This window comes from Athene cunicularia, assembly GCF_003259725.1.
Source record: "Athene cunicularia isolate RWA chromosome 1 unlocalized genomic scaffold, athCun1 chr1_part2, whole genome shotgun sequence".
NCBI lineage: Eukaryota > Metazoa > Chordata > Aves > Strigiformes > Strigidae > Athene > Athene cunicularia.
In genome coordinates, this window is record NW_020799092.1 from 39697938 (window position 1) to 39712454 (window position 14517).

Sequence of the window (14517 nt, forward strand, 5' to 3'; positions counted from 1 at the left end):
AATTAAACTTACTTGTAAGAGAACTGACTAATTTCCCTAAAGACTCCAGAATCTATCTACAGTGCTTCCACACCCATTTTACAGCCACTCACATTGCTATGAAATTCTTGTAGAGCTTGAAAACCTAAAGTATTAACCATCTAATTTTCATATAAGTAATTAACATACACATCTTCACACTTGCTTTGGGACTGCATAACCAAACAAAAACATACTATAATTTAATCAGGAGGAAGCACACATACAGACACGCACAAAATGCATTATTTAGATGTGGCTATTCAAATAGAAGAACAAGAAGTCTTCCTGCTCTCTGTTTTGGAGAAAGGAGAGTGGGGGAAACTCAACAACAACGCCAGAAAATGATGACTATTGGCTGACAGAGTCCACACAGCTGGGTGGTGATCTCCTGTACCTTTTGGTCGGCCTGTATGATTAAGGAGATACACACATACAATAAGATTTCTTTCCTTTCTCAAATCAAGAAGCTGTTCAAACACCTCCTGAGCCCAGGAGGTTTTTTTTGGCACAGTGTTTGTTCTAAGGTTTCTCAGAGCAATGCCTACAGGTTTTGTACAACTTCACTGGTAATCAGCAGGCACAATCTCTTTTTCATTTTAAGCATAGGAGGAAGAAAAGAGCAGAACAATGTGACTCTGCTTCTTTGTAGGGATCACCACGTTTGATAGTTCATCTAATACAATATATTATTGTGTGCAATAGCCCTGTAGCATATGATTCAGTGGAAATTGTGTACTCACTTCAAAATGGACAATTACCTGGCTGCTTCTTCATAAAACTCTCCAAAATGCCCTCGAATACGAGTCTACGTTCCCTCTAACATGGTTTCTATGATAAATACACTGTAATCTGAAATACATTTTTATTTTGAAATTGCCTTCTTCAGCTTTTAACTTGAGGAAGAAGGTGGTCTGATGTCAAAGGCTTGAGTCGGGATTAGAAAAAACAACTCCCTAAGACTTTATTTACCCACTAAAAGAGGATCATTTCAGAAAGACCTCCCTCACTCCTGTGCAGTCTTAAGTAAGGTGTCACCAACAGGACTGTTCCTCCAGTCAGGAGAGAAGGATTTTAATATGATGAAGATTTGGTGACTGATTCCATCACCACTGTAGGAGCCCACAGTGAATTTACCGCGATGCTGTGAGATTGCTTTGCAAGTGTTAGAGGGATGTATTGCTGCAGCCATCTACTGTTCTAAGTTCTGCCAGTGTATTACAGTAGAGATACTGAGATATTAGATGTTGTAGAAATCCTCACAGTATGTAGAGATCTTAAAATATTTGTTGGTACTGATCTCTGTTAGATTCCTTAGGATTATGCTAGTTGCAAATGCAGCTGTTGTGGTGGTGGTGTTTTGTTGTTTATTTTTACATTTGTTTTTTAATAAGGGTGTTTTCCCTTAATATTCACTGAGTTATGCTTACAATATGGCTTATAGCAAGGCCATGGCACTAATGGTGTATTTCTCTTCTCATAATATTGCATTTGTGTTAGCTAGCTTTTAAGGTTTCTTATGTTTTAATGAAGTTATTAAAGTGAATGCTCTGACTGAATAATTCATGAGCATTCACTTTTTCTTCAAAGAGCTGGTCTCTAAACAAGTCTTAATTTTTTAAATTCTTTTCTAAGACATTCAACCAAGCCTTTAGAACCTGTACTCAATATTTAAAATGAATACCTAATTGTAGAGAATTAGCTTTATTTCTGCTATAGTACCATTTGGTCCCCAGAGATCGTTCTGATTTATAGTATTTGCTTGACAGATACAAAGAGGTCCGGTGTATTTCCATTTATAATTTATAAATATTGAGATTAGCTTTCACACATAATGGACTGGATTACGGGATGCCTTCTCTTCACGGCTGTATCTGCAGCTTTCTGTAGAAGGAAGATTACATGGATCCAATGATAATCCTTTTCTCCTTGCAGTTCTTCCTAAGCATTAATTTGGCATAAACAAGTACAGTTTAGGGTCTGCTATAATATTTGCTACTTGGCAACAGTGTCTAAGGCAATACCTGAGCCCATGCCAGCTAGGGCATCTCCTCCCCATTGAAACTCCAGGTCTGATCAGGGGGCAGTGGTGAGAAGTAGCAGTGCTGAGGAGATAAGGGGAAGGTACATTGCTTGCTACTAGAACACGTTCGTGGTAATTAGATTTACTAAAAGCTAAGGATACTAAAATAATACACAGAGAAGAAAACCACATCAGCTTTCAAAGATTTTTAGAAGGAATAAACCATCCTGAAATCAATTCTGAAAAGATCATAAACTATGTTAACGTTTACACTTATTACCAGATACTAAGAGATGACTTTTTGATACAAACCGGTGTTTCACCAGTAATACATACAGCCAATATGTATTCTTAGAAAAACCCCAAATAACTGGGGCCGGGGTAGCTAAACACCCATAACAACAGTCTGTCCAGGTGCCAGTCCCAGCCTCTTCTGAAGGTTCAGAGAGAAAATGCTTTTCAATGAATTCAGATAATTTATTTCAGTGATTGGCTTGGTCAAAGCAGGGAAACCTATTGGAAGTTGAAATGAAAGCTTTTATTTAATCTTAGGAACAAAAATGAATACAAAATGGAGGGTATTGCTAAATACACAGTAGTCTATAGAACTGCCTGCATATTAGGAATCTTCCTATGTAACAAAAAGTTGCACGATGTGTATTGCACGGACCACATTTAATTGCTAGTCAGATGTGCTGAGGATTAAGCAACCATTTTTTCTTTAGAAAATATGTAAAAAATACAAATACAAACCAAGATTAAAATCAATTTAGATAAAATTTTCATACTCATTTAAATCTGTGTATGAAATCACTACCACTTTGATTTAAATTAGTATCTCATAGGGGACCTGCAGATAATTCCTGCCCTCTTTCTGGAGCAGAAGGGATGGTAAACCTGAATAAAGTATCATAATTCATAGACAACCCTTGTGAACAGCATTGCTGAGCTGCATTGTGCCTTTGTCGAGGAATTAGTCAGACTATGTCTCTATGGCGTGTTTGGAGAGATTAAACAGCAAACTGGTTTTGAAATCTTCCAATTTTGCAAACCACCTAAATGAAATTAAAAAGCAACCAACAGAGTGATTTGGGAGTCTAAGTCCCCTTGATTTGCTCTAAGACCTAAGCTTCTAAGTCTCATAGACATTTTGGGTGAAGGATATCTATAAAGCCGTGTAACCCAAGTTTACCAAATTCAGACAAATAAAACCAATATCTTTATAGCTTACATTCCTACATATCACCTGCCAGATGTCGGATTCATTAAAAATGCATCTGAATATAATTTAAATAACTAAAATGCCATTTTAAAACGTGTAATTGTTTGCCGGAGGCCCTTGCTCACCAGATGTAATAATTTCCACTTGTTGTGGTGACTTGATGAGCTCCGGCTGAACAGTTCCAGTGTTTGAGCCAAGGTTTGCTTTAGTCACAGCCTGATGTTGCAATTAAGTTTAAGACCTGGGAGTTTATTGCCTAGATGGGTGATCTGGTTTTGTTACAAGGAGTGTAATGAATTTGATGATTAGTCTGTTGTCTTTTATTGTCTGTTTCCAAAGTAATTTGTGCTTGGCTTTTGACTGCTAATAAAATTTATGGAAAAGTTCAAAATGCTGGAGATAAAGGCTTTTTCTGGCAACTGTAGTAACCATTAAATAGGATATATATGCTGACTAGCAGGATTAAAGTTTCTCCAGTGGAAGCCCTGTAGAAATGCTAGGAAAGATAATACTCTCAATCTACTTTGATTGGTCTCTTGCTTTTGACATGTACTTTTGTAACTGGATTCTCTATTTGCACAACATAAATATACATGTGAAAAATCAAGCATGTATTTAAGTCTAATTGACCACAATTATGGATTTAATACATTTCTAAATAGAAGTTCAGAAGACTACTGAACCACAGTGACTGGTTCTTTGCTCTGGGACTAAAGATAACATAAATGCTAAAGCTTTCCACATCAGTGAGGTGCAAAGGTATAGCAGATATTTACTAGCAGCAGTAATACTCAAGATGGAAAGAAGCAGCCAGAAGGAAACTGCAAGGTCACCTGCCGCTGTGCTGTGAATGCTTGGCAGACCTCCTGCAGGAGCCAGGGCCTTGCTCCTCCTTTCTGCAAGGTGCATAAACTCCACAAGGAGGCATAAAGGCTGGATGCAAGAGAAAGGAGAGTCCTTTCCAAGTGTCTGTCTTCTGCTTTTCCAGCATCTTCTCCAAATTAGGAGAGAATAACAAAAAGACATTCTAAACTCAAAAACCAGGTACTTTTTGCCTATTTTGGAAAAACTTCTAAGATTTTTTTTCCTCCATCTGTGTCAACTACATAATTTTCACCTCTTGCTAATGGCTTTCCCTGGGTGACAGTAAGTGCTGTTGAGTATATAGGTAACATTCAGTTTGAGATTACATTTGATTGTTAACATTTTCCCACCTCCACTGCAATGCAAAACTTTCAGTTTTGCAAAACAAAAAGCCATTTTAGTATCTAGAAGAAATAACACAACCAGTGGGGAAAGTGTTTGCTAATAGAGATAAAATCCTGTCATCATCATCATCACTTAGCAGTATTGTACTTTGAGAGTAGGTATTATTTAGCGTGAATAATGGCAACAGAATCTCAGCTTGATATCAGAAGTTATTTCTGCATAATTTATTCAAAGATAAATTCCCTAATGAAAGACACTAGATCCACTTTAAACCAACACTATTTCATCTATAATTACTGCCTCAGGAATACCATACTAACTGCCATTTATCACTGTCAGTGACTTTTGAATTCCTGTTACAACCATGGTATCCCATTGGGTTTGTTTGTCTCCGAGAGAACATGATGTTTCTAGTTTGGCATGGCCCTAAAAAAGGAGAACAAAACCTGTCATTCCCTAGAAATATATTTAAATGTCCTCTATGTGCTTCAGCCCATTCATTTCCACGTAGTTATTTCTAGCACAATACATCATTATTATATTTTCCATCTGAAGTTTGTAGAAGGTCTTCAGCTCATTAGTGTTTCCCCTGACCCTTTCTTTCTCTCTTATGAGCTGAGTACCTATTATCCACAGCATTCCTTGCAAAGCTTGGAAAAAATATAGATGTTCTGGCTCTTCCAGCTACACTTCAGTCAAAAAAACCCAAAATTCCTTATTATGAGAACCTAATCTTTCATTAGGAAACAATTAGGAAGTAAATGTGCTTAAGAACATTAATTTGCAATTGGTTCAGTATGAGTGTTAGGGAAACCATTCCTGATGTTTCCTAATCCAAGTGTCCATTTTAGCCAAGAAAAAGCTAGACTCAATTGAGGTAATGACTACAACAATATTTTGATGTCTTTTACTTTATTACGTCTGTTGCTGTGCAGTGGAAGACTTTAGAAGCAAGGAAAATAAATAAAAAAAGATAACCGGTTACTGGTAAGAGACTTTGTTTCTCCTCACTTTGTGAAGGTCCTCCTGTTACTGTTCATCAAAAGTGGTAAATAAAACCTTCAGGCTTGCTTTTAACAGGTTCCCATTTCTCTCTGTATTTTGCATATAACTCTTACCTTGTGATAAGATTGTAAGAAAATAAAAGCAAAACACTTTTTTCTTGTGACTTGCTAATTCAAAATCGGCAATTACATCATCTGTCTACTAGTGACAGCTGTAAAAGCTTTCAGTTCTAGAGCTGTGCTGGAAACATCCTCATTCTCAATGGTGGGTAGAAACTGTCTCTTTTGAACAGAAGGTATATAAAATAAAATTCTCCTGGAAAGATCTCTCCTTATAAAGCATCTTATTATTTAATTTGGTCCCAGCTAATCAGCAATTTAGACAGTAATTTGTGTCCAAATTCTAGACACAGCAGAGAACAGAAGCCTACATGGAGCTCCTCCAGGTCCCTGGGACACAGCCCCACTGCAGAGACACAGCCCTGATGTCACGTGTGTTGGCTGCACCGTCCCTTAGAGACAGCATACATCAACTCACTCATGGTGTGTGTAGCCTTACTACAAGCAAAGGCTATGAGGACTATTTGTAGGGACTGAGCATGTTGGAGATATCAATCTCACTGACTACAGTGCAAGACTGTCAGTTTGATTGCTGGTGTACTTGCAAATGCAGACCACTCCCAACTCTGCTCACAAGAGCAATCACATCTGAGCCCTTCAAATGTAGAAACAATTATCCTAGCCTCAGCACAGCGACCTGTGGTGAGTTCCTCTATCATGAACTATCAGTAACACTGTGGGGAAATGCTCATGTTTTGTGAGATTAAACAGATAATAGGAATTGTAGTCAGATTTTTTTTCTCTTGTCTGAATAGTCTGTATTTATCTCTAGGCAACAGGATAGAAGGAAAGTACAGAGAGCTTGCACTGTCATCTGACTGTTTAACTCTTCAGACCTTGTCTTGGAGCGGAATGCAACATATAATGCAACTCCTTTTTCTAAACTGGAATGAGTTCTGATACATTCAGCCATGCCCTAACTTTCAGAAAACACAAGCTGCATTTTTCAGACAGTGAACAAGTGCTCTTACCTTCTCAACCAAGAGACCTCCAATAGAAAATGTGTTGATTTTATGCCTTCACAAACCTGCAAAATCTACAAGCAGATTTTCATGCATGTACCTGATAGTCCACCGACATCCATCTTCTTCAGGTTCTTTGCCTCCAGAATGACAACAGTCAGTTTGCCAGCAGTAGGCACATAACGGAGGGAGAAGCAGATATCACCCAGCTTTTCTTGCTGAGAAAGCAAACAAGACATGGTGTTATATTTTAATAATTTTTTTTGTAACCTTTTAAAAATGCAGTTTTGGAAGTGCCACAGAAAATGACATCTCAATACACAGAAACTCATTCAAATAAGCAATATGTCTGCCACAAGTTGCCCAGCTTAAATCTTTGACGACCTCAAGTCTGTTGCAGCAGCTGGAGTCCTGTACAGAGCCAAATGACAAGATACGTGCTGGCTGCAAAGTAAGTTACACTGCTCAGCATTTCTCCCCTGACAATAAGGGTCCCACAAATACAGTTTTCTCTTTAAACCAAGTCATGACAGGGTTTTTTTTTTCCAGGTTGTGTTTCAGTATAAATCAATTAGCACACATGCATACCCAACTACTAGACTGTTTTCCATGAAACAGTAACACGTGTCTTTCTCACCACATTCTGTCACAAAAGCAAAAAGTATAAAAAAATACAAAGCACAAAACACTCCGTATAAGAAAAGACTTGTCTCCTATCTGGCAGGCAAAAAAAAAAAAAAAAAAAAAAAAAAAAAACAGCAGGAAAGCACAACTGGATCCCTGATCACATCAGGAAGAATTTGGTTTTGCCTTCAACCTTGCAGCGTATCATCTGGGATCCTGCCAAATGCAAACCTTTGCTATTCATTGTTTAGTACCTTCCTAACAGTCCTGGCAAAGAAGGAAGGGCTGTGAATTATGTTCAGAATTACAGGAACTTTGTTTTAAAAGGAAGAATGATAGATTTGAACTTGCATATAGGAGAGAGAAAAAGAGGAGAAAACTGCTTAGAAATGATCACTAGGATGATCCAAGCTGCTTTCCTCCTTCCTTTCAGGCACAATGATATCTTTAGGGGGTAACAAGGTTGCTTTTGAGACAAGAAGAATCAGGTTACACTGAACAGTCCAATAAAGCTTTTCAGATAGCAATGTTTCTCTTTCAAAGACAGTAGTTCTTATGGCATATGTCTGTTTCCACAATTTATTCTGGCAGTAAAGTACATTTCTATGAAGAGGTATCTTTTTGGTTCCAGTGTTTTGTTAGAATAAATTGGAAGGCTGGTTGTTGAAAAGTTGTGGGTGTACCCAAGCTTTTTGTTAAGACAGAAAGTAATTTTTTGCAGGAATTATAAACCTTTTCCCCATATTGCAAATGTAAAGGGAACATAGCAATTTACCCGGTTCAAAGAGGCGAGGGGAAAGAGGCAAAGTCAGAGCCTTACCTAAAAAGCTTGGGGAACACTACCGAGAGCAATTGGCTCACATACTCATGGATGTAGCGGGTATTTCCTAGAGAAAAGACAACCCATGTCCTAAGGACTTTACCATCCATGTAAAAGGAACTGAAATGTTCCTTTCCAACTGGGAGCTCAAGCTTTCAAGTCATTTAAGAGAAACTGAACTTCATCACCTAAGCCAAATTTTCAGCATCAGAGGCAGTTCTCTCAATAGCTCTTACAGACAATCACCTTTTATCCGGGTTTGGATAAGCATCTGCAATATAACCATCTGTCAGATGCATGACAGATACTCAGCTATACTTCAGAGTTTCCATCTTCCTCCCTTATCAAAAGGTGTATGGGCTTGTCTCAGGAGATTTCCTTGGGTATGTGGGACTCTTTGCTGCTCCCAACAACAGACTGGAGCAGCATATATTGAATGGCATCATGTAGTTAGTGTTCTTTTTAATTTTAAAAAAAACTTAGAAACTGCAACAATAATGCAATACCTATAAAGTGACAGACTCTGAATCGTTTATTACAAGGTAGCAATGAGACCCAGGCATTGTAATAGTTTCCTGCAAAATACCAGCTCAGTGATCACCTGTGGTCAGGAAACAGAACAAACCAAGTTATGTATAGTTAGGAAATGCTCAGAGACAACATAACAAAATAGCTCATAAGGTTAAATGTGTGTATTGCGTATGAAAATGCTGTCAGAATGCACATGTGCCAGTATCCTGAAAACTTATGGTGTCCTCCCCACCTCAAAAAGGATATGGGAGAATTGGGAAAGGTTCCAGGAAAAGCAGCAGGAATGATCAAAGATATGACACAGTTTCTGCAGAAGGAACAGCTAAGTAGATTAGGACTCTTCAGGCTGCAAAGGAGGTAGTTGGGGGGCAGTATCTTAGAGACCTCTATCTGACCCAGGAGGCCTATAATGATGTTATAACCTTGCTCAAAAGAACAGATCCTAATATCAGAAAATTTACATTTTTAACTCATATCTCTAATAACCTAACGTGTCTTTCACAGCATGGACTGCACTGCTGTGGAAGGACTTACTATTCTTTCCTGTCTGCATACAGTTACAAATTCCAGCGTAGATACAGAACATGGAAATACGGATTTCAGCTGTGCAATCTGCATAGCTCATGCTTGGCTCTAACAGCCTGCAATGGCATGGTGATGGCAAAACATGCTCCTGTTCCCCTGACATTTAGTTTTGGAAGTCCGTATTGGCTAGGCTAACAGTGAAGTTGATCTGTCACTTGCAGCTTGTTCAGAATGGAAGAAATCAATTGCTTATAGATTTGTGTTATCATAATCACAGCTCACCCAGCTGCCTGATGTTCTCCACAGTCGCTGTTCTATTACATGGTAGACTTGGTTTAAATTAGCCTGGTTGATCCATGGGGCCCTGGATAAGGCTGGAATGGGGTATATTTGAAAGCTCATTTTAGATCCCCATCTTAGAGACCTGATATTCAAGGGCTGTGCTCTCACCACTAGATAGATTCACTAGGCAAAGTTTTGGTTCCAGCAGCAGGGCAACTTGTATTCCTCAGAAATGTAACTCATTGATAGAATATCTAAACATCTATTTTGGAAGGTAATTTTAAGTCAATATGCTTGTAATTCTTCCTTTGAGTGGATTTTTTTTTTTTTTAGTTTTTGTTTGTTTGGGGTTTTTTGATATATCTTGGGGACAGGGGGGTGTACTTGAGAGTAGAGTGTGTTTAATAAGCATAAAATGGTGTTAGGATTGTTGCTTCTGACCTGACTGCTTCAGCAGAGGCTGGAGGAGGTACTTTACAGACAGTTATTGCCACGGAGACCATCACCTCTCAACAGCGTTTTTCCATCTGTAATCATGTTATGCTTCTGTGCAAATACTGCAATTCTCTACACAGAACAGTAATTTTATGAGAGCATTTAATGCATCTTTAGCCTCTTTTAATGTAATTTTAGCTGCAGGAAGCACGGAGAAGAAACCAGCATCATGTAAACAGCCAGTTTTTGATAGATCACCAGCAAGCTATGGGAAATGGCAGAAGGTGATGGGCTCATTTCAGTGAATAACTTGAAGAAAAAGCATAGGTACCTCTTTAAATGCTCATGTTTAGTACCTTTTCTTTGTTACTAAAATTTGTATTAACCCAGTATTTCTTGTACTTTTAACATTTTCTCTTTGCATGACTGCCACAAGATTTCTATTCCTAACACTTTTTTTTTTGTTTGCTTTTTTTTTTTTCCTTCTAATTTAAAAAATATTTGTCAGGCAAAATACTGCAAGTGGCAGCACTGCAATGAAACAACAAAAAGCAATCACCAGAGGTGTGGTTTGCAGGACATAATTACAAACCCCTGCAGGGCTACAAGGTACAGATGAGTGCTTCTGGTATGGTGATTATCTCAATGGAGGTACCTTATTGTTATTATGAATTTCTTACAGCCCTATGTATAAATAATTTATGTTATGTTAGTAAATTACTTTGATCTCTGATGGAAACTGTAAGTTAGTGTTAGAAGCTTCCAACTGGGAGGTTCATAGACATTAACCTATTCATGTATAATGCCTAAACACCAATCAAAAGACTCTCCATCTAAGCAACCTCGTAACTTCATTAGATTTAAAGAGGACGCAATGGAGCAGAACATAAATGACAAAGACTGTGCTGCTAACACTTCTTCAGCTTAGAATAAGAGGCTATTTGAAGTCCTGTTGAGAACCTCGGCTTTTTAGAGACGACTCTAAGCGGCTCCTGCCTGTCTCATGTTTCTTCTCATATTTGTCAGTAGCCATTTTTGCCTTGACAGTACACTCTCCTAATGAGCTACAGAGAAAAACACTATTTATGCAGATTACTCTCATTCGCACTGCAGAATCTCTAACAGAGGTATCTATCTTCTTAATATAAACATTCTCCATATTTTTGTGGAAGATATTACAAGAAAGTTGATGCTTGCAGCTCTCATGGTAAAACAATACCAAGATAATGAGCCACAGCACCATATGCTTTTTCCTAACTGGATCTAAGACTCCAAAACAGTCGGTAGAGGATGAATATAAACACAGTGAAGTGGGTTTCCAACTTCAATACCTGGTGTTGATTGCAGATATTTGCATAAGCCTGAGAGAAACACAATAGGATGTAGTTAATGGGCAATGACCCAAAATACAATCTTCCACTAAGCAATGTTTACAATGGAAGCTCATAATGTTCACTGTATAGTTTTCGCATACACAAAAATATTTTAAAGTCTGTGGAGAAAACAGTGACACCATAAAGGTGGTCTATAAACTAAATTAGACTTTCAAATTCATGAAATCCAGGTAAACTGTACTGACAGAATCTCTAATCCTAATTTCCAATCCACTGGTTTCAGACAATTTTGAGGCCATCATATTCTGTCTATACATGGAGATCTCAAACCCAGCAATGTAAACCATGTAAACTATAAATACACTAAACTGCAATGTGTCACAACAATACCAGTAGCAGAATCACATGGATGCAAAAATGGATGACATGGACCTGACACAATTTCAATTAAGCCACCATAGCAAGTGGGCAGAATTAGCAAGCCATGCACATAGCTGGGATCTACCATTATGAAAGTATTACTCCTCCACACCCCCTAGTACAAATAGGGATCATACAGGGAAAAGGAAATATTGGTTTGTTGGTCTCTTTCTTTAAACCTGAAAATTTATTGCCACAACACCTGTCTTTAACATGACCAGATTTGAAGGCATTGTATTTTTGATAAATACAAGGTCAAAGAACAAAGCAGAAAATTTCAAAACTGCAATAGGTATAATCAGGAAAGAAAGACAATCTCTTCCTCTTACACTTGCAAATCGGGGACTAGATGACCCCACAATATGAAGACAATTCTGCCACAATTAGGCAAAGGAGTGGGAAGTGAGCAAGAAGCTCTTAAAACTCAGTTTGCACAAATAAGCTAGAAATAGATGGTGCAGCAGGGAAAGATAAGGAAGAACCAGACAGAGAAAGAAAAGCTGGAGCTAATGTGTCAGCCCATTATCACAGTACTTTTGGAGACTATCACATGAATATGTATGCACACTAAGTACCACTGTACCCCAAAGTCCATGAACTACTTTTGAAATAAAGTACTGAGACCAAATAGGAGAGACAGAGCTCTTCCCAGCCTTTCAAACAAAAGGTTGATTACAGAAACACCTATTTCAGAACTGCAAAAATGCTAACTACGAAATCAGTCAACATAAACCTAAATATTTTAACAACTAAACCATTAGTCTGACAAGCAGAGTAATTCCTTTGCTGTCTAAAATAATTTCATGCCCATGAACGGAGCAGCCACGCTGTTATACAGCTAGCAGCAGAGAGGTGCTAAATGCCTACAGAGAGAATGAAGAACTTTCTTCATGACTGTACCTACTGCACTTTTGAAGAAAATATTTTAAAACAATAAAATATGAACAGACAAACGCCCTGCTGCATGTTTTCTTATTCAAGGATCAGTCTTTATTCACAGGAATAACCCCCTTGTCTTACAAAATGGAAGTACAGAGAGTCTGTGATCAAAGGCCTCTTCTGTTTGCTTTTACTAACATTATTTCAGCAGTGTCTTCACAAGTTATATCCTCTTCAAATGTGCAAACTTGGCCAGAAAAGGAAGCTCCTATTAATGTAAAGTGCTCAGTTACAAGCCACATAACAAGTAAATTAAGAAGCAAAGCAAAAAGGTTACAGCAGGAGATCTCAGAAGAAACAGAGGGTTCTTAAGGCAAAATCCAGAGGGCTCGTTTTGGATGCTGTAAAAAAAGAACTAGCAGTGACAACAGGCTAAAGAAGAGATGGAAAGGAGACTGATGCTAGGTGAACAGAGAACAGAAATAGAAGCAAAGATCCATGAGGTAAGTTTTAAAAGGGAGAAGTTTTAGGGCAGACAGGGAACAATCTTTCAAATGAAGTGAATTTATTAAAGGTATCAGGAGGTGGTATCTGTAGGGATACAGTCATGGTATAAAGTAGGAGTGAGGAAGAGCCAAAATAAATGATTTAATTGCATATTTCTTTTGATTGATTTCCCTACTACAGTCCTACTCTCTGACTCTTTGTGATACAACTTCTGTATGCCAGCACTACTTTTAACCTTTGCTTAAAGGGAACAGATCTAGAAGGATTTTTCTGTGGAAATAAAAATCTACCCTTTTTTTCCCCCCTCTGAACAGCACTACTTGACATAGAAATTCTTCACAAATCTCTGTCTTCTTATTGCAAAATATATAGAAAGGTAGTAGATTGCATTTAACTGCCCTAATTATGTAATATTCTCCAACATGATGGTAAATCGGACCTGAAAGCAAGTTGAGCAATAATTTGAACCAGCCAATGTTATAAAAAAATTAACAAGTCAGGTTTTGTCAGCTTCCTCCTCTTAGTCCTCTTCATTATATTTTTAACTGTTTAGAGAAACCACTTCTATTACTGCCTTCTAAAAAGCAGAGGAAATGAAAAGAGAAAATACTGTTATTATTAGTAGAAAATGACACTTCATGGTCATCAGTTTAAAAGCATTACAATCAGCTGCCTCTTGCAAAATGGGAAATGCTGTGGCTGAAGGCACTTGAAATCAAAGATTAGCAGAAATGTACTCTGATTTCCAGACAAGAGACCATGCTACCAAACATACTGAGTTCTTAATCAAACAAGAAGAAAATGAATTTCTTAAATAAATGAGAAAGGGATGAATGGATTAAAAGAAACATATATGCCCAAACATCATAGCTTGGTTTTCTGTAACTCTTTGCTTACCCACAAATGCTTGCAGCTGGCTGCTCTGCTTTAATGATTGCATCTTGCTCTGTTTTGCCACTTGGCTTCTCCTCAGCTCCTGACTGATCATATTTCCAAATGTCACTCACGTTTATGCATGCCAGTGCACAAAACAAAATTAATTTAACTGAATGGCACATTAATATTATTACTTTTGACAGCATGGAAAACTTATTAACTATAGCATGTCACAAAGCTAGTCTTCTAGTGAGTAGTCTAACTACAACACTGAAGGGAAATGTAATACATTTGAAAGATTCTTTTTCGGCTTGTCAGACACTGTGAGAAGTCAAATCACAAAGCTTTTCCATAATTATTAGAATATTACATGTGCATTGCAGTCACCCTACAGAGAGTCCTTGCCCTCATGTGATAGGGTACAGGAAGCCAGAGTACAGTACCCTTGCTTGATTTGAAAACATCTCTTGTAGTAAGTATGGGCACCTTTATGCTTAGTTAAAGTAGTTTCTACTATTAAGAGTGTCTTAGTTTCCAAAAGCAATTGACTCCAAAGCTTTAGATTATGGGTTGTAGTTACAGCATACATCCAAAATTATACAGGATTGGTAGACAGCAGAGAACTGCAATTAAAGCAAATCAGTTACAGATTTCTTACTTGTACCACTTGGATGTGGTACTATATTAAAAACTTGGCATGAACAGAGTCCTTGCTATGATGACCAT

General features: G+C 37.8%; 1 protein-coding gene across 6 annotated transcripts in view; it reads right to left on the reverse strand.

Moving 5' to 3' along the window:
- SYT1 (synaptotagmin 1) overlaps positions 1 to 14517 on the reverse strand; it is a 277485-nt gene that overhangs the window by 46479 nt on the left and 216489 nt on the right. For all 6 annotated transcript variants that reach the window (XM_026865087.1, XM_026865070.1, XM_026865078.1 and 3 more), the window contains one exon: positions 6659 to 6776. In XM_026865087.1, the coding sequence (XP_026720888.1) occupies positions 6659 to 6776 (118 nt within the window). The remainder of the gene's footprint in view (positions 1 to 6658; positions 6777 to 14517) is intronic.